We start from the raw sequence: 22398 nt of genomic DNA, 5'->3' as shown, positions 1-22398 counted from the left end.
GTATATATTATATATATATATATATAGGTACACATTATGCTTTTCATGTAAATAAATTTCCAAATCATTTATACATTTATGTCACATAATATAGGTATATATATTCTCACAAAGGAAATCCGATTTCGTGGCACTATTTTTTTTCTTATTCATGTCCTTTTGATGGTACTTATGTCTTTTTGTAATTACGCAAGGTTTCAACGTGTGCCTCCAATTTTTAACAATACATGCTTAAGGGAATGTATTATACACAAAAGCCTAACACAATAAATCGCTAAGGAGTTGCGCAAATTATCGCAAATTCAAAACACGCTTTGTTCCTGCGCTTTCTTGAATCCTATCAATCGCTTACGAAATGTTCGTTGCAACCGTGTGTAAGGCGCTCATCATCCGGCTATCCTGCAAATGTGCGCCTTGAGAGAACTCGAGATTTACATTTTATACTTTGCGAACGCAGCTGGTGGTCTGACGAGGCGCTTACGTGCGATTTGCACAGAATGTCCGTATCATCCTTTCATTCTCCAATTCCCTATTCCATCCGGCGCCGATTATCACCGGTGTTGACACCTTTCCACGTCGCTCTTTTACGAATTTATACTTTACGGACCATGATCTCTCGCGCTAAAGTGATTTCGTTACGGCGACTTTACAGGTTCGGCCCTTAGAAATTATTTTCATCCTTCACAGATACCGCCGTAAAGCGGTGTCCTGTATCACACAGACGTGAACATACCATATATGACTGAATTTTTATATACTTCAACTAATAACATCATAGATTTTGCGATTTGGGTACCTCTTAAGTTGCACGCTCAAATTTTTTTAGATGAAAAAATAAATCCCAAGATACATTCTTCAGCTTGACACATTAACTTCTCTTTTAATTAATTTATTAATCATACACTCTAAATTTCTTGCAGTAAAATCTCACTTCAAGAGAGTGAAAATGCAACCACCCTTGAAAAAAAGTGAAAATATTTCACTTCTTGAAAAAAAAGTGACGATCTTCACTCTTTTTAGAGTGAAATCTTACTTTTTTGGAATAAGATTTCACTTTTTTGAAATGAAAATTCACTCTAAAAAGAGTGAAGATCGTCACTCTTTTTTCAAAAAGTGAAATATTTTCACTTTTTTTCAAGGGTGGTTGCATTTTCACTTTCTTGGAGTGAGATTTCACTGTAGGAAATTTAGAGTGTATATGTGTTTTTGATTCATATATATTCTAAATTTATATTGTAGAACAAGTAAACATTTTTTTATCCTCGGGCGAGATTTTATATATGGAAAGAACAGTTCTGCTGAAGTATCTAAAGCCTTGTCTACAATAGTCACACAGGCTGTGTCGCATGTCGTATGAAATGTCGCAGAAGTGTCGCATCTATTATAATCGCATGCTCTCAAGAGCTCTTGTCGTACGGAGTTGAGCCAACTTTAACTTTCTGCAACTGCGACAAGCGTATCGCATGAGCCCAGGTAATCACAGCACAGCAAGTTGGCGTTTAGAATTTGTTGTCGAATTGCGTGCAAACAATCCTTGCGACTATTGTAGATGAGAGAGGCTTTAAAGTTTAACTACAAATCTGAAAATATTAAAATTTTGTTGGACTATCAAAATAATTACGTAGGATCATGTTCAAGCTGATTGTTAGAACATTAAAACTTTTTACAGCATTACTCATCATACTTGAGATTCCTACGTAATTCTTTTAATAATCAAACAAAATTATTTTTCGATCTGTAGCTATTTAAATTTTTAAATACTTCAGCAAAATCATTCTTTCTGTGTATTTATAGTAGTATTAATAGTAATGTCTACAGGCTTTTTATATTTAATGCTTCTGCGATCCATGCAATAAAAACTTGAACATAAAAAAAACAATTTCAGAGATACGTTAATGACTAACGTAATAGATAACTTATTCGTTGACTAGAAGAGATGTATCTCATTATATAAAGCTTTTAAATTGTATACATTAAATAATGTACATTTTATATATTTTATCTTTATATATTTGCATATTTATTTATTTCGTGTTATACACATATCGGTAACTATTTATTTATTAAAGTATTAAATTTATTATACGTTTATATATCCGTGTCTTTTCCAATCTCTAACGCTGATTGCGTGAGGCGATTCATTCGCGATTCTTGCAGCGTGCCGTGTTGTTAGCTCGTTCGCTCGCGCGATTCATTTGCGATTCTTGAATCGTATCCGATCGCCACACGCGTGTTTACATCTACGTAGGAAACACCTTGGTCTCGGCACGAAAACCTAGTTAGCGGGCAAGCCAATCCGGGCGTCTTTCGAGGACATCCTCGAGATCGCGCTCACGCAAGTCAGATTGTACTCAATCTTACTTAAGGGGATGCCGGAATGATCAAATTATCGACATTACAGTTGTATAAAAATTTTCGAATTGACCGAACGAAATCAAAAATCCTTTTACAGCATTAAAGTTGACGTTAAATTAGGAAGTGGTGCAGTGGACTTTATACTAAAATCGAAAGAAAATTAAAACTTCTAATTTTGCGTCAATTTTAATGTTAAAGGATTTTATCGATAATTGTAATGTCAATAATTTGCTTTTTCCAGCATTCCTTTAAACCTCAGAAGCAACGAGGGAGATTGATCACTATCATAAGACGTCAAGTTTTATGCGTTCTGCTGCGGAGGATGATCGTGAAAAAAGTGTCGCCCACATAAGAACGAGGTGACTCACGGAACTGGCAAGAATCGCATTTCTCCGCGAATTAAAAAATACTTAGATGATTTGATTTAATTTCTTTTCCTAAGCGGAATTATTATCTCATCGCATAATTACATCTCAGTGATATTTGATAAAATTTAACGAAATATTCTATGGAGATTTTAAATCCCATCCACTTTTCTTATTTTCACTCGTAATGTATAATAAGAAGATTATGTAATTTAATTAACATATTATCTTTTATATGTTATTAATATTTAGATAATATATTATCTATATTTATACCTATTTAAATAATAGTATATATAAATTTAATAATAAATAAAGTTTGTGCTTTATACATATATTTATATTTTTCCAATTTGAAATAGGAGACTCATTATAATTTAATTCTAATATCTGTTGTAAATTTACTTGTCGCTATAAAAATGGTAGAAATATGAAGAAACTTACTTTGCAGCAAAAATCCATGCAGCGCGAGGTTCATGGCTACGATATGATTGATTTCTTCAGCCTGAAACAGAAAGTATAAAATCGCTAAAATTAGACGGTTGTTGCAAAACAAATTAAATATTAAATTTTATAATACATTCATATTTACATCATTATCAGATCGCTATAATCGCATATATAAATTTCCATTGAATTTAATTAAATATAAGCAATAAATATGCGGAAATATTTGCATATTTTTAATGGTCCACGTAACAGGCAATAAAATTATCTTACAAATGGAGAAAGCATTTCGTATATCGCGACCTCGCGTCGGAAACACGACGTCAACGTCGGAACGTTAATATTATTCTAACAATTTGCTCTCGGAGGGTAATAACGTAATAACTAGCTACGCTAATTGCTACTAAATCGCCGGAGGCGTAAAGGAATTAACCGAGGCAAATAAACTCGTCCCGCCAGTCCGTCGATCTTTGTATGCTCTTGTGGACGGTCAGTAGCTTCAAAGGACGTGTGACATCTCTATCGCCAGTGTCAATATTTGCCTGGAAGCCTCGACACGAGAAGAGAAACAAACGCGGTCTAATACCGCAATACCGCATTCAGTGCATGTCGATCTATCGAGTGCTCCGCTAGTAGCTAGCTAATTACCCGTCTATTAATTAAGCGTAACTTAGGCAACTCCTCGAGCGAAAGTCCTTGGTGGAACAGTCAAGAACGCAATTTAAAGAGCAACTAGTATTTTGCGACTTTATAATCTCATCGTGATCAAGCAAGAATTTCTTAGCACCTTACTACTTTTCCTTTTTTTTTCCGTTTTACGATATGCTTTTAAAATATCTCACATTTATTGTGCCATAACAAACTGTAATGATTCATTATTATAATGTTAAGGACTTTGAAGAAATATTATTATTGAATGGATTTATAATAGATTCTCTCTCTCTCTCTCTCTCTCTCTCTCTCTCTCTCTCTCTCTATTTTGTTTTTATATATTTTCGTTATTTAGTATTTAAAAATAAGAAACACAATATTTGAAACATTTTAAATACCTTTGTTGTTAGAAATCGTGCATTTGCGTGCACTTTTATTAATTTTATTTCAATGAATTATCGAATCTATATGGCTGCGGCGCTGCCATATAGCGATTTCGTACGTGCGAAAAATGATAAATAAGATCGCTTGTGCATACGGAGAGAGGAGAGGGGAATGTTCGAAAGTCTATAGGGAACAATGACCGGGCGGTGTTGCAGGCGAAAATAATTCAGGTCGAGCAAGTTAACATTATAACGGCGTATTTGTCGACGAAGAAACAGCCGATGGATTTCGCGACCCGAATTATTGTTAAACGGGATAACTGCGTGGTCAGAAAAACAAATTTTGTTTGAGAAAATGGGAGAATAATGTGTATCTCGCCTTGGTGAGCGGAGATTTACTTCTTTATAATTATTCGATATTTTCGTTGTCAAAATTCTAAAAGGCGATTTGTTTTTATTGTGTAATCTAACTTTCTCTTTATTCTTCGCGTTTCTTTATTTTTAGATTATCGGCAAAAGTTACTTTCATCTCCATTATTAAACTTTGATATGTTAACTCAGAAGTAATATTAATTATCGTGTTGATGTTCTAAACGTCATTTATTATCATGACGGTCAAGAAAAGTATTTATTTAGTTTCTTTTTATTTAGTAACAAACTATTACTATACATGGTTGTTATATATATTATTCTTTATATAATTACGTTATCTTTTATTTTCTTTAATATATAATTACGTTACCTTTTTTTTTAAATCTTTTATATCTTTATAAAAATATAATTATATAAATAAAACAACGCGTATAAAGAAAAAGCGAAAGAGTAAAAAAATAAAATAAAATAGTATTTTCATGTTTAGATTTCGTTATTAAAATAATAGTGCATGGAACAACTATTTTACTAAAAAATTTCCAAATTTTACATATAGATACAGATCTAATAAAATAATATTGATAGATTATCCAAATAATTACGTAGAAAATTCAAGCATGACGAGCAATACTGCAAAAAATTTTAACATCCTAGGAATTAGATTGTCCTACATAATATAAATTATTTTAATAGTTCAATAAAATAATTTTTAGATCTATATCTAGCTAAATTTTTTAATATTTTGGCAAAACTATCCTTTTACAGTATTAGAATTAATGAACAAGTAATATTCGCAATATTTACAATTCTGCAATTATCTCTCTTCTCATACAAAATCATGTGTGACCAAAGTAATAATTACGCATCCAAGAATACAAAAAGCTGAAACAATCATAAACTGTTTAGACATTCGTCGTTTGCAAAACGAACGTACAATATTTGGCACAATCTTTTACAACTCGAATAGCATCAAGGTCACAAGTTGCACAAGTGCACAGCTGCAGCGGTTTGTGCACTTTATTGCAATGTAAAAGGGACGCGACGTTTATCGGATCTCAATTTATCATAACGAATTGTAGCTCGGCTTTTACTCGATAAATAGTGCCGATAACACGCGGTCCCGCGATCGGCGCGTTTCTTCAGTACGTTTATATGGCAGTTATGAATGATCAGTGCGATTCAATCATTTCTCGAGCCTGCTTTCCAACGTGTGGGGGCGTATGCATACATCGCAGTTTATCAGGTCCATCGACGCGAACTCAAGATATTCCTTCCGACAAGTAAAAAGGCAAGATGAATATTTCCACCACGTACATACGAGCTGAGAAAAATCGCAAGGTGGTCTATCAATGACTTTTAAGTTTAAGTTTTACACCTTAAAATTTCATTGTAGACGATTTAAGGAGGGAAATATATATAGAACCTTCAAAAAATGTAAAATTTTTTTATTTTATAAAATGAAAGTACCGTATCTTAAGATTATGTACCCAAAATTTTAGAGCAAAATTCCAAGTATTTTCGAAGTTAGAGCCTGTGAATGTGACTCATCTTAGTTCTGCGTCGCTATACAGGTACATTCGAGCGTTCAGAATAGGGAGACCCAGGGCTTATAAGCTGCCGTCTTGTAACGCTGAGGCACTGCTTGTACACAGAAAAAAAGACTATTCTTAAATCAACCATAATATACTCATATGTAAGCAAAAATATTGTAATCTTGCTTTAAAAATTTTAGTCTTGAATTCGTATTGATATAAGATTTTTAATTGAGCAAGTCTTGAATTAAGTGCAAAATAATACTTGCATCAAAACAAATTTAATCAAATCGAGATTGATATCTTTGAAACAAGATTATAATATTTTTGCTTATATATGAGTATATTATGGTTAATTTAAAAATAGTCTTTTTTCTGTATAGCGTTACATGGGAAAGGCGGGGGAACTTTTTCGTCAAGTTTGACAAAAATACAAACATTTACGGTCCCAGGTAGCGCTACAAGCAGTGCCTCAGGCGCCTCAGGGTTACAAGACGGCAGCCCTGTAGGCCCTAGGGCAGAGTTGGGCATGTATTTGAAATACTTTTATTTAAAACACACTATTTGCAATACAAGCATATTTTGTATTTTTTATTTTAGCGGATCACATAAAAGTATTACGTATTTTGTATTTAAAATCGAAAGATTGAAAGCTTTTTGTATCTTGTAATTCAAATAATAAGGTTGATTATCAATGTTAGTATTTGAAATACAAAATACAAAATACTTTCATAATCTTTTGTCATTAATACTAAAATATAAAATACAAAATACTTTTATATGCTCCTATGAAATACAAAATACAAAATATTTTCATGTACTCTGAACAAACACAAAATACAAAATATCATTGTCTTACCAATAGTGTTTTTCAAATAAAAGTATTTCAAATACATGCCCATCTCTGTCCTAGGGAGACCTATTCTTTGTAATCCCCTCTTTTTCTTTGAACCCTTATTCTAGTTTGAGCAGATGTTCCGGCAAGAGTATAAGTGTAGCATTTGAGTGAAAAGATATTTATACATAACAGGAAGAATATTTTCATTTTCTTTACAAACGAGCGTTTCAACGTTTCAAGCCAGTTGCAGTCAGTTTAGTCTCAGAATTCGGTGTGTACGGATCATTTTTGATAATTTAAAATGCAATCATATCCTAAAGGAAGTAAAGAAATACCTTCACGAGCACCGAAACTACGGGATAAAAGACGTTTCTATGACAATCAATTCATGAATAAGCAAGAAGAAACAGTTGGAACAAGTACAAGTGCAAGAAAACTCTGTTGCACCAGCAGTGATAATGTCATTTGCACGTTTACAGATTGATTGAATTTTTTATTATATTCACGGTTCTCTCAGATCTCGTAATTTGTTCTGAGTGTAAACAAAAAGTGAAGTTTAAGGAGGCTGGAAATCGAGACCTCGGATTCAATTAATTATTAGCTTGTGATGTTGTGCCGCTGTGATCGCCGAGATATACATTCCGGACCGTTGATCGATATTAATGGATACGAAGTGAATGGATCGTATTTGTTATGCGTCTCTTAGGTCTTGGCAAGGAAGAGATTAATTTATTCTGTAATCTAATGCCTGTTCTACAATAGGGTCGCAAGTCGTAAGCCGTAAGAAATTGGCCAGACACAGTTAAGTGTGAGAAGAATAATCGAATATGATTGGTTAATTTCTTACGGTTTACCGCTTACGACTCTATTGTAAAACAGGCCTCATAGATAATTGCGACGGATTAGCTGGAAGTTCGTACAACAGCATTATAGAACATATGTACACTGCTACAAAAACAGTATTTAATCTTTGCACAAAGAAAGCTATAAACAAGAGAAAAAGAAAAATGAAGAACAAGGAAAGTCAATTTGTAATTTGAAGATGTCTGGTGATAGTTCATGGAAAAAGCGCAGTTTCGAGTCTCTGTATGGCGTAACGACTCTAATAGGGTATTACTCTGGAAAAATAATTGATTTAATAGTTAAAAGTAGCTATTGTCAAGATTGTACTTTTTGGAAGAATAAGCATTTTACTCAAGAATATTGCGAATGTTATGCAGATCATGAAGAAGAATGTACTATAAATCACGGGGTTCCGTGGGGAAAATGGAAATAAGTGCAACGACAGAAATGTTTCAAAGATCCGTCGAGAAATTCGGGGTACAATACGGAAATTACATTGGAGATGGAGACTCTAAAACGTTCAATGCTATTATAAATGCTAATCCCTACGCTGATAATTTCCAGGTAATCAAAAATGAGTGTGTAGAGCATGTCGAAAAATAAATGGGAGCTCGACTTCGAAATGCTAAGAAAACACATAAAAATTTGGCGGAAAAGAAAAATTGACTGATACACTTATAAAAAAAATCCACTTCCTACTATGGCTTAACTATTTGAAGAAATGTGAACAGTGTTGAGAATATGAGGAAAAGTATTATGGCCACTTATTACCATTTGTGCTCAACAGATGAAGAACCGAAACACGAATACTGTCCGCCGGGAGCTAGTGCAAATGGCAAAAGGTTCAGACTACTGGCGCACATTTTGAGCACCCTGTACCACTTCATCCTGAAGTACAAAATATGTATTTTGCTCAATTATGAAGACCTGTCAAACAAAAATTTATTATAAAGGTGCTTGGATGACCACACATAAAACGTCAACGAAAGTTTTAATTCTATCGTTTGGCGCTTTGCTCCCAAGCATCTACGCTCTAGGCAAAAATTTGAAATACCAGCATATAAGCAAAGCTTAAAACTCTCTCTGTCTCGTTTTAAAGTGAAAGAGAGACAGAGACAGAAAGAGTTTTAAGCTTCGCTTCACTGAAAAAATTTTCTGGTTGAAAATGGACGAATCAGAAATTTCTCTCTCTCTCTCTCTCTCTCTCTAGTTAAATTTATTAGAATTCTAGTTGAGATAACCGAAATTCTGGTTGATACTATATTTCTAGTAAAATCTACTAGAATTCTTATTTTTACCAGAATAATTATATTAATCAGAATTCTAGTTATCTTAACTAGAATTCTAATAGACATAACTAGAAAATTCTGATTCGTCCATTTTCCACCAGAATTACTGTTTAATCCAATCAGATCATTTTTCTCAGTGTTAAAGTTAAAGTAACGTTGGTGCAACCGGACCTTACACAACGATTTATGTCATTGACACATTACTGCATCAATATCGCACGCATACACACATATGTACAAATTTTCTAATTAATTAATCTTTTATTAGATATTTAAGACCCGATTGCACCAACGTTATTTTAACGTTAAGCGAGGATTAAAACTGTCTTTCTTTAGAGAGAGAGAGAGAGAGAGAGAGAGAGAGAGAGAGAGAGAGTTTTAAGCCTCACTTAAAGTCAAAGTAACGTTGCTACAATCGAGCCTAAGCCTAATTCTAAGAATTCAACATTGTTTATGTAATTCCTAGTCTAATAGTCCAAACTAAGATTATTTTATACATACATATAAAGTATAAAAAACATGGTATATAAAATAAATATTATTACGTGGCGACGTCAGAAATCGATAATAAAACTGAAATTTTTCAATATTTTTCATTTTTAGCATAAAATCGATCGGTTTGGACTATATGGTATTATTGTTTATGCCTTGATTATGAAAAAGGACTTTTAAATATGTTATATAAAGACAGTTTTCTAAATACTTATTTGAAAAATAATTGAGTAAAACAGACGATTTTAGGATCTCCATAAATGCGATGCTTGGGCCACCTGTCACTGGAATGCATTGTAAATCAATGTAACGAGCGTCGAGAGAGAAACGCCGCGGTCATAAATGTACGCTGATTGACAATTTCAATAATACCGAGTGCGATTTTCGAAGATATTTATAGATTCTCTGTCAGCGTGAAAACCCTTTAATTACACGTAAGTTTCTGCGAGTGCAGTAAATCGGCGTCTTTTCGTTTTTACTGCACGTCCAAATAATCCGCGCGATATAAACGCGTTCCTTCTCCGTTGTCTTTTATTTCCAGTAACGGAGATCACAGCGACATTTACGTGTAAATGTATTGCTCGTAAAAAGCATATTTATCTTCGTAAGGTGTATTATTCGTTCGACAAGCGTGTTGTTTACGTGTGTGATTCGCAAGGCGTCTCCGCTCGTTTCGGTGCACTTTCCTCGCGTCTCTCGTGGACGGCGCTCCTAAGAGACGATTTTCACCTTACGTAAAACCGGCACATCGGCTTGGCCGTGGCTTGTTTCCACGGCGAACGACTTTCCCCCTTCGATCTTGTGTCGCACGATGCACGCATGATGTGTTTTATCGGTAGCCGCACCCTCAACCGAATCTCGCGATCGATTGGTGGATTCTCAATCTCGCATTGCCCGCAAAAAGAATAATCACAAAATCGTAAATAAATTTCAACCGTAAACATAATAGATTCAGGGTGCGATTCACTTCACGCTGCAAATGCTTTGATTGGTCAATTCGTAAAATTCTTTCTTCTGATTGGTCAACGAAGTGTTTGCAGCGTTAAGTGGATCACACCCATAGGCTGCGCATTTTAATTAAGCTGTCACTGTTTAGAAAGAAAGAGATAGCTTTAATGCGGACGCGGAAAAAACAATCTTGATAAATATTTAAAAATTAAAATAGATACAACTCTGAAAATAATTTTATTGAAATTTTCTTAGAACATATAATATAAGCTAATTGTCTAAGTTTCTATTATGTTCTCTACCCAAAACGAATTTAAGAGAGGTACTGACTATGTCAAGGAGGTAACCACTAGCTGAAATATTGTCCCACAGATTACATGATTTCATCTGATTAGAAATAATTTTTTTCACTCCTATGAAGTAATTTGGTAAAATATACGATTTTATTTAATATTATACAATGATTTCTCGTGGTTGCATATATAATTATCGGATTATACATAGAGATTTTATATAAATTTTATAATGATTTCGAGGATTCTGTCCCACGATTACATTAAGTGGTTACCCCCAGATTACGTTCAGCAGAAGAACAGCTTTGACGCTTTTGTAAAATTTTTTAATATGATTGGTCTTGCTCTTATTCCTCTCACTGGATCTAAATATATAAATTAATCGTATTAAAAAATTTTACAACAAAAACTGCTTTTTCTGTGGAACGCAATCATTGATACGCTTCAACGTTACATTTAACGAACATAGATGTTAAGATTAGTTAAGGTAGGGAACGTACAGTTTTATACCTATTATCTCTATGATCTCGATATTACGCTGTTACTTAACAGCGAAATCGAGAAATACTTTTTTATTCGATATTTTTATGATAATCGTTACGATATATATAATTGCAATCTTAGATGTAATTTATATTTCATGTACAGAGTACATATATCTTGGACGATGATTAGTTTGAGATGATAGATGAAATATGCAGTTTCATTGCACTGAGAGCAAGCGACTTTTGGCGTTAGTTGAATACCGAGAAACCAGGAAGCCGCCCGTTTTCTCGTTTCAAATTAATAGTCCTCGATTCGTCGCGTCGGCTCTAATTTTACGCGAAAGAAAGCGAATTCGAAATCGTCCGCATCGGAGACGCGTTGCGCATACATTAACATCGCAGATTCCACTTTTCCTTCCGAAAGTAAGGAACTCAAGGTCGTGCATTTAGTCTAAATATTTTTGCGCTGTAAAACGAAACGCGATAAGTTTGTCGATTTGCGACAAGAATCACGAACATTTTACGAGGAAATAAATGTGCACGAGAAAAGAGAAACAACGCCGGAAGCAACGATAATTTATAATTTATAGTGCAATTATAAATCATATCACGTCGTATGATTGATCTTTGCATTAGTTATGTATTTTCGTCGTCATTCGCCGCCATATTCGTACACCGTTATCTTTGAGAGAGATTTAATGTTCTCGCGTAATCCGTGCATCTCGATATTGAAAAACGAAACCGCTCGGATGCCACGGAATCAGAATAAATTACTTCTCATCGATTTCTCGGCGTAACGAGGAGCTCGTAGAAATATCGAGCTCCGAAGATGCATGTGTGTATGTGTGGAACCGTTCAAGCGATACTTTCTTTTTAATCTCTAATTATTAGATAGCATACTGTAAACATGCGTCACTTCTTTACAGTCGAATCTGGTAAACTTTCTAGATTGAGAGAGATATAGATTTCACTGATATATTATATTTATGACAAACGAATTTTTATGTTGCAAATTTATCTTCTTCGTTTTACATGTTCAGATAATTGGAGTATACGTTATTATATATTATCAAAATATATATATAAAATCTCTAATCTTTAAAGATATATTAATAATCATGAAATAGTTAATAATTGTTGGTGCGATTATTCATTATCTTTTATTAACTATCGTATCAATAAGTACAGGTAGCGCATATTTTAATATCCATAACAGATGAGGCTTTTAGCCATTCTTATCGAGATAAATTCTTATAAAAATAAATTAACAAGGAAGACAATAAAATGCAAGAAGAAGATTAAAAAAGCTCCTGTTAGAAAATTTAAGACTTATTGTTAATCAAATATAAAAGACTTTTAATTGAATATATATTATTATAACATAGTTAAAAATGTATAATTTTACTATTAAATCCTTAATAAAAAAGGAATTATAGATTTTTGAATGTTATAAATAATAAAATAAATTTGTAATAATAAATAAATATAAGGGCGAGCTGGAGCAAAAGAACTGTTAATTATAGTATTGACTGTTTAAATTTCGAAAATCCTAATAATCCTATATTAAATCTCGTATTTTGTAACAGTTCTGCGTATCGTTTAAAATACTTATCCTGGTATTCAGGTCTCATATATCACATGTTTAATTGTGCATAACAGAACACTTTTATTAGACATTTCTATTAAGATAAATTAACAAGGAAGAAATTAGAATCCAAGAATTAAAAGATTCTATTAGAAAATGTATAAACAGATTTAATTAAATATGAGACTTTTAATTAAACATATAATTAATATAATTAAATATAGACTTTTATTACGTATTTAATTATTATATATTGCACATTATATATTATCTATTTAATAATTTAATTATATATTTATGTTAATACATATTCAATATGTTTATTCTATATGTATATGAACATATTTGTGTAAATAATTTTCTATAAAGAATTCATACGTTAATCCGCGTTCAAATCGACAAGGCAATTGTTGTAGATCGATGGATCCTTCCATCACATGTCATTTCCATTATTACATTATAGAGCTCGGAGCATCCTCATTATCGAACTTCGATTGCGAGTCGACGCGCGAGTCGGTCGGCCAATATTTCACCGACGAAGATCGAAACGCGAATGATAATGACGATAATTCTGCGATTACATAAACGCAGCGTCGCGAAACAATGTGTATACCCTCTTTTGCGATTCTATCGTAGGATTTATTCTGGCCGTGACAGCTCGGAATTAAGACAGAGTCTGACAGAGCTGAACGGCGCCGTTCGTGCGCGAGCCGAATGAGAGAGCGAGAGGATGCCTCGTGAGCGCATCCTTAACTTTCTAAACCGATCCACGGCGAATCCTCGGCGATCCGATCGTGCGGTCGCGCGGCTTTATTCCCTTTCGTGGCGAGTCACGAAGCCGCCCGTTTCTTTCCTCTCGAAGCTCCACGTATCGAAATAACTCGTGCGACGTCGATTCCTCGCCGAGAAGATACAAGGAAAATTTCAAGCCGCGAACTGTAGATGCGAACTTTTGGAATCAAGTCTATGCAGGGATTCAAATTTATAGAAGTAAATATTTGTGCGAAAGAAACAGTAGAATCGAGGCCATACAAGCAAATTTTTGAATCTGAGAATTGAGCAGTTAGGAAGATGTAACTTTTCTTTTTACAAAAGAAGAAAAAAAGAAAAAAATTTCTAATTCTGTATAGTCAAAGCATTAATCGTACATTGCAATGCAATTTTTAAAAACCGTATATTATAAAATATAAAGTACACATTTAAAAATATTTTTGTAATTAAATTAAATATATATTTTTTTTTCTCAAAAAATTTTAGAAAATTTATAAAGTAAAATATTTTAATATCAAGTGTTTTAATCTATCAGGCTCGTAGTCAGTTAGACGTTTGTATAAAATAAGAATCTATTGATCTAAACACACATTTGAATTAAGCTGTTCCGGAACACAACGTTCAGATGAAAAAGATTACATTGTCTTCTTACGCGGTTAATTCACTCGGGCGATTACGCGTCTCGACGTTACGTGGGATCGATCTCCAATTACGTTACAGTTTCCGCGTTTCAGATAGGCCGGAAATTGATCGGAGGTTCGCGTGTCGATCGGTCGTTGCTGACGATCTGGATCTCTGTTTCACCCCTTTCCTGTATCAGCAGGAAGTTACGAATTTCCGACGAGATAACCGAGACCAATTTCAAGCTTAATTTAATTTCTTTAAGAAACTATGTGCAAACCGGGCAATTGTTTAAAAGCATTCTTTCTGACACGGAATATTCGCATTTAAATGTCTAACTTAAAAAGGAGTAAACATATTTCATATTTTTATATTTTATACAGAACAAATAAGTTTAAAATTAAATGATGTGAATTAATTTACGTTTTAACTGTATCGAAAATAAATATACGTTTATATTTACTACATATAAACATATATTTATTTTTGATACAGAAATCATTGATTAAACTATCATTTTTTTATTGAGTAAATATTTATTTAGTAAGTAAATATTTATTTGTACTATTCAAAGAAATATGTATTAAGATTTAGCAAATTCTTTTTCAGGGTGCAAACTTCTACGTTGTATGGGAACATATTTAATTGAAATAATAATCCGATCAGGATCATCCTTTTTTCTTTTTATTAAAAATCTTTTCATTCTTTCATCTATCATCTATTCCATCGGGATTAATTTATCGATTGTTCCCACGTTAATTTTATTGTGGAATATTTGCGGCATTAAGTATTCGAACCATCCGATCATCAAAACCGTGCTGCATCATCGGTGGAATACTCGCCACGCGCGTCTTCCGCCTCCACAGATTAATACAGAACTTTCCTACCGATCACCTTACGTAAAGACCCAATTATCCGGACGATCGGCTCGTCAGCGTGGTAGAATAATGAGCGGCGGCGCGTTGGTAGACCGTGCGATAAATCACCGTGCTCCGAAAAGCGATGAGATCGATGCGACTAAACGGGAATAATAATTTCGACCTCATACCTCGGTAAAAACACCGCCGCTTTCTTTTCCGCGGACACCTGCCCGGTTTCAACGCGTTACTAATAATCGCATTTAACTTTTTGAGTAAATAGGCGGTTCAGAATATCCCAAAAAATTTTATTTTTATAATTACATTTTTTAATAGTATATGTATAAATTTACATTAATTACATATTCTTATGAAATAGAAGAATGTAAAAATTTTAAGATTTTTGTAAGAATTTGAAGATTTCCGGGAAATACTTTTTATTTTCCTTTTTCAGAACAAGGTTTTTAAAATAACTATATGTATACTGAGAGAAAAATCTTTTGTATTTGTAACTATAATTATAATTATGATTATTACTGCTATAATAATAATAACAGTAACTACGTACATAGTTCTAACAACAAATATATAGTTGGCAACCTAAAATGAATACAATTATAGTTATTATAATCATAAAATAGTTGAAATTACCATAAAAATGATTCAAGTGACTATAATTTTATAGTTATATTTTGGGACAACTATAAAAAATATGTCCCAAAATATAATTATAAAATTATAGTTACTTGAATCATTTTTATAGTAATTTCAACTATTTTAAGGTTATAATAACTATAATTATAGTCATTTTAGGTTGTCAACTATATACATTTGTTGCTAAAACTATTTACATAGTTGCTGTTATTATTATTATAGCAATAATAATCATAATTATAGTAAAATGTAATTATAGTTACAAGTGCTAAACATTTTTCTCTCAGTATAGGATGCTGTGGCCGCCTACTTACTTAAAGGTTAACAGGATACGCAGTCGCGTTATCGGTGCTACTTGAGAAAATTTCCGCACTGAGACGTGATCTGTCCACGAATCCATAAATCAATTTTAGTTCGCGAATGAGTTTGCAGCATGGATGGATCCGTGAAAAAACGCCGAAGACTCAATCACTGCTTTTAATTCGCGCCATTCACGAATAATACATTCGCGCAAGAATTGTTGACTTTTCTTTTTTGACTCGATGATTTTTGTTCTACTTTCGCAATCTAATAAACTACATCAATGATGCAGATAAAACTGTTCTTTCCGCGTAGGTATAAATAATAGCGTTGCGCGCGCAGGGGATCAATTATAAAAATTCATGCCGCAGTCAAAGTGCAGTAATTAACTTTAAGTAAATTTTATTTTCATAGAATTTAAATTTTTTCTCTTTGCTTCGAAAATGCACATCGTTATGAAGAAAAGACTGATTCAATTTATGAAAAATAGTGACCTCAATAGTCGATATTTTTATTTTTTTAGATATTTTACGGTGTTTTGGCAGAATATCTTTAAAATCTATTAAACTTTGTGTGTCACGATTATCTTTTAAAATAATTCATTTTTCTCGTTATCGTGAAGTTCAACGCGACTATCTCACAGAAAATTTCAAGTATCGTGGCGCCACGCGAAGGATCGTTTGCATTTCACGGTTGACCGATTGGATCAGTTCTCCAGCGTTATGCTGCAGTAGAGCACCGTTAATATATCGACGTGTACCGATATACAATCGGCGCACATTACATTACACGTAAGTCCGGGCAGCGGACATTCTCTCTAAACGTTCACCGTCCGGTTAACCGATTGTATTTTGCTCTTTTTGCGGCTTTCGCGCGATCGTAACGAGCCGTGTCATTCGCCCGCTGAATGAACCACTCGTGTTGAAACGTTCCCGCTGCTTTGAAGCAAAGGATCTTTACCGCGACACAATGCGGTGATAAACAGCGTGACATCCCCCTCCGCAGAGGTGCAAAACACGCGCGTGTAACGCATCTTAATACATCAGCGCGATAGCCTCGGGACCAGTCGATTGCAAAAGACGTCTCAATCGTCCCGAGACCGCATTCATGAACAAGCTGCAGAAAATGTCGAAAGGTCGTGTAATACGCCCTTAATTGACAAGGTGACAGCCGATTAAAACGTACAATGATCCCGTAAAGCTATATAATCTCGTCGGCTTACTTCATCATTTTTACGGAGATTTAATCGTCCCATTCACAGGTGGTTCAAAAAGAAAATTATTCAAGAATTTTTTAAAAATGGATTTTATCACAAATTCCTTATCATAAAATTCCATGATTTTTACTTAATTTTTAAACAAAATTCATAAATTTTCTGATACTTTCAATAATATTTTGAAATTTTTTGTTTTTTCATCTTAATTTATAGAAACCGTCAAGTATTTAATTGAGAGAATTTAATATAGCAATTAAATTATTAATGTTGACATTGTTTGCATTTAATTGTTAAGTTGGTACTATTCCAAAACTACATAAATGTATGCATATTAAACTTCCTTAAAATTAAGAATTTTTATTTTCCAGAAAATTTTGCAAAATTCTGAGAATTTTGTTTCATTTTTTTAACCGTTTTCAATTTCTCTAACATTTCCCTGATTTCCAGTTTAGCGGCAATCCTGTTTTAACATTATGATTGTGTTAATATTATGTAAATTACATTCTGTAAAATGAGAGATTATTTCAAAGAAAGAAAAAAAATATTGCGAAATGTAAACGTAAATATACTAATTGTAAGTGGTGAGAAATTGACTTCGCATTGATATCTGAACAGTATCATAATTCACACTGCTGTAGACGGTTAGGTCGTACCTTCATTATATTTTCTAAACGAAATAAACATTTTTTTAAAAGATGACAGCATAGATGTAACGCTAGTGACATGGTTTAAGTATCGTCATTTTTGTTTTTATCTTCGAGCCGTTTATTTACGATTAACATTCAAAATTGGTTTTGTTCGGTGTCTGATCTAAGTTTTCATACGATTTACATAAGTTGTAATCAGCACAGGGCGTGTAATTGAAGTTTAGTGTATATCGAGGTGTATATATACTCTAGAATTATATAAACTTTTTTTAAATATAGCATCAAATTAGCAATATATTTGTGTATTATGTTGCTGTTGACAAATTTGTCAAAATTCAGGATGTTTGATAAAACTTGTCGCTGGTCTTTATATTGTACTATATTTAAGACAAAATGACGTGTTAAGATTGAGTAACTGCACTGATACTTTATAATTACTATATTTTGACATTTGTATGAGAAAAAATATGTTTATATTGAGGTTTTTAAAGACAACTTACTAAAAATTATTAATTGCTGATGTTATTTGTTGGATTTTAAGAAAATTTAGATCTTTTTTTTGTAAAAACTAATAATTTTGTTTTTATATAAACGTATGATTTAAGATCTCAGTGGTACAATTTAACAACTCCAAATCGTACTGAAAGTTACTTTTTTTTTAATATGATATTTTAACAATAATTTTACGTTTCTTTTGTTTTATTACTAATGAACAATAGTTTGATATAAATACAAAAATATTCTGATCTCTCTTCAGTGTTTTTGTTATAATTATATTTAAATGTTAAGAGGTACGATGTAGGCGACTTCCCCCTATATTACTAGAGTATTTTTGAGAATTTTTGAAAGAAGATATAATTTCTCATTTACTTGTTTAAAACTAAAAAATTTTTTCATACTATTATTTTTCTCATTAAAATTAACGTTTTTATTTGAAAGTACAGGAAAAATCTTTAAAAAAAGGTCAAAAAATTTTGTAATTTTAATAAAATTTTGTTATAACTTTAGTTACAAATGTCAAAACAAAATTTCGTAAAATTACTTCTAATATATTTTGGATATTTTTTAATCACTTCCGAGACTTCCTCGCCTCTTTCGCATGTGCAATGTTCAAATGATTCGGTTTCTCTTTCTTTTCTACACGCTAATGTTCACTTAAAAGCATAATTCACGAGAAGTTAGATTGTGTGTGCACCATAAAAATACACGTGATTAACTTTAAACTCCAAATGCGGTTTCTCGTGACACAAATATGATTAAGGATAAGTGTTATAGATATAAGATCCGTAGCTACACACATAAACTAAGCATTTTAATTAGACTATCGGCCGCTTGGCGGCTATCATGTGTTACACTGTATATTACTTTAAGTAATAATTACAAAAAGTTATATTATATACATATTATATTTGGAATTTATATTTATATCTAGGCTTTTTTCTTTCTTTAGAGTTTTAAAACGTTTATGTTATTGATGGTAAGAATTTATTATTAAGTTTAACAGCACCGATTTTCGGAAAAAATGAAATTAAGAATATGAGTTCGCTTCTCGATAGCACTTATATTCATTGTAACTTAGTTATAAGAATATATCGCAGACTGTTATTTCGGATCTCATGAGAGGTCTGATAGTCTGATACTAGTCAGGGAAGTTGTTATCTGGGATTTATGTCTCTTCAACATCTTGCGATTGGAATTACCCGAATGCCACCATGGGTTTGTTGGGTAGTGGAAGTTGATGATGGCTCAACGATTTAATTACAAAGCGTTGTTCTATCCTTCTTGGCACTCAGAAAGTGACAAAGATAGAACGACATTTGTGTCGACTTGTGTCATCAAATGGAAAACACCCAATTTCGCTCAATCTCTTCAGACTTCTTCAAAGTCTTGCGCTTCCACGACCTAGAATCTCAAGATAGATTAAGTATTAAATTGTATTATCCATACATATCTGATGCTATATACAGTATTATATTCGCTTTACTAATATAAATTAGGATTATAAGTTGCCAGTATTTGCCTAGCATGTAAAATAGTTATAACAAATTGGAGAGAGATAGGACATTATTTCCGATTTAACAGCTTGAAGCTCATTGCGCTCACTGAACCAGTAATGTCGACTATCTTTTTGCAAGAGTTGTAAAATAAAAGATTATAAATATAACAGATATATATTAATCAATATCTTATGTTATAACTTGATAAAATTTTGAATGTAATAATATTATTAATTAATAATATTATAATAATTTGATAAAATTTTTGGAATGAACAAAACTTTATTTTAATTTAGTCACATTTTTTTTACATTGTTTAGAACTGCAGTAGATATAAAATTTTAGAATTACGTAGTTTTCCATAATCTGCACTATTCTGGAACATTTATAATTATTCCTTCTTTTCATTTTTTATAAATTTTTAAAGATGTCTTAAAATCTTTCAAAATTGTTAACTCTGATAAATAGGCTTCAAATATTTATTATTAGAAGTACGTTTTACTATGTTAAATAATTCGTTATTAATAGAATTGCTTTCATAACTAATCGCATATCAGTGATAGAGGAAAAGAAATATGTGTATCATTAAATATATATACCTAAAGAATAGAACAATAAGTTATAAATTAAAACCTCAATTTTTATTGAATGTAACTTTTAAAACTTTCAAGGCTTTAATACAATATGGAAAAATTTTTTCTATTAAAAATTCTTATGTAGTAAAGATTTGTTTGAAAGATTGTACAACAAATACAAATACAATTCTTTTACGTTCTTTTCTATCCTGTGTTGCAAAAGTTTAACCCTTTGTTGTCACAATTTTGTGAAGTTCTACGGTTATCATACTGAACCAAATTGGCCGATTGATGCTGCCATTCTAACTATCCGTCTGATTCGAATAAAAGATATGGAATATTAATATACTCCGAACATTATACGTATTTTATTAATGATAATGTTACAAATCAAATAACAGTATGTTAATAAAAATTACGTGAAGATGTACATGTAAAAAAATGAACTGTAACATAAAAAATCATATAAATAGTAAATTCACTAAAGTCGCTAATCTACGAGATGGAGCGGCGGAGCTGTATTTCTCATAAGTGAAATTATACGAAATAGAGTAAAAGATACAACACTATGAAATCTTTTAGGAGATCAATCAAAAACGCTTATTTGCTGCTTCTGTCATTTCTATATTGTGGTTGGCCGATTCGCTTACGGGGCTTCATCTTACTATTTGCGTTTTTCTGCAATATGGCTCTAAAAGATTTCATGATGCTGCGAGCCTTTTATTTCATTCATTCATTATTCTTACGTACAAGAAATACAACTCCGCCTTATTTATCTTGCTGCATATTATTCATAGATCAGCTCAACTTTAGCGAATTAGCTACTCTTGAAATAGTATTCATTTTATGCTTCAGTATTCGTAATCCTAAATCCCACACATTACACTCTCTAAATTCGTTTATGCAAAGAAATATTTTATTTTATTGAGTAATATTAAATGTAATCAAAGAAAATATTACTTCGTAAAAAAATATTACAAATATGTTTTTTTCTGCCAAATAATATAATTTAGCGCGTAACAAAATAAAAAAATTTATATTCAATAAAATAATGTAGGTATCATTTAAAATTACATTTTAGCGAAATAAATGTAAGCTAAATAATAGAAATATTAAATGTAAAGAAATGTTTTTCTGTATGTACAAACTTGATCGAAAAACAATATTTTTTGCATTAATCTAGGTAAATATATTACGAATCTATGTAAATGTAAGTTAGACGTATGTCTGCAATATTACATCATAAACATCTACTGGAATAAACTATTTTTCGAAATAATCGTCAATCCTCTCAAATGATTTCAGCTGCCATTTACGGTACTCTCGTAAAAAAATAACATTACAACTTCAATGAAAAGTCGGAAGCTCGCGCGAGAAAATTGCAACAAACGGAAGACAGAGTGAAAACAAAGGAAAGTGATAATGGGGCAGGAGAAGGAAGAGTGCAAAGGGCTAAATGGATTTATGTACATAATCGTGTGGCTAATTCGAGGACGCAATGTCAGTAAATAAAGACGACCGGATAACACCGCGAGCAGAAACACCGTAGGCGGCAAAATAAGCGAGAAAGGAAAGGGGAAAGATGAAGGAGGAAAAAGGAAAAACGGAAAGGTAGAAAAAGACAGCGAGAGAAAGAGAAATAGAACACCGGCCCTCCTTCGGGAAAGACTTGTCCAGCTCCTAATCGCGCTACTTGAAACTAGGAATCAGCAGTTTCATTCTACGGCTAGTAAGAGGAAGGTCAGAGTTTCGATATAAAATATACGTCTCTCTCTTTCTCTTTCTCTCTCTCTCTCAACCTTTAAAACCACAAAAGAGAGAGAAAGGGATATCTGTCCCACTGCCAAGTTAATAATGGTGATTACTGTGGTACCAAGGTTTA

At 32.5% G+C, this 22398-nt stretch overlaps 1 protein-coding gene across 4 annotated transcripts in view; it reads right to left on the bottom strand.

Annotated features, from left to right (window-relative positions):
- Positions 1 to 22398, bottom strand: part of LOC108768877 (flocculation protein FLO11) — a 77330-nt gene that overhangs the window by 45935 nt on the left and 8997 nt on the right. For all 4 annotated transcript variants that reach the window (XM_018519531.1, XM_018519533.1, XM_018519534.1 and 1 more), the window contains exon 2: positions 3165 to 3225. In XM_018519531.1, coding sequence (XP_018375033.1) covers positions 3165 to 3198 — 34 coding nt within the window. In that variant the 5' untranslated portion in view covers positions 3199 to 3225. The remainder of the gene's footprint in view (positions 1 to 3164; positions 3226 to 22398) is intronic.

This window comes from Trachymyrmex cornetzi, unplaced genomic scaffold (assembly GCF_001594075.2).
Source record: "Trachymyrmex cornetzi isolate Tcor2-1 unplaced genomic scaffold, Tcor1.1 scaffold83, whole genome shotgun sequence".
NCBI lineage: Eukaryota > Metazoa > Arthropoda > Insecta > Hymenoptera > Formicidae > Trachymyrmex > Trachymyrmex cornetzi.
The sequence above is the reverse complement of the archived record's forward strand: the minus strand, read 5'-3'. Positions and strand labels throughout refer to the sequence as shown.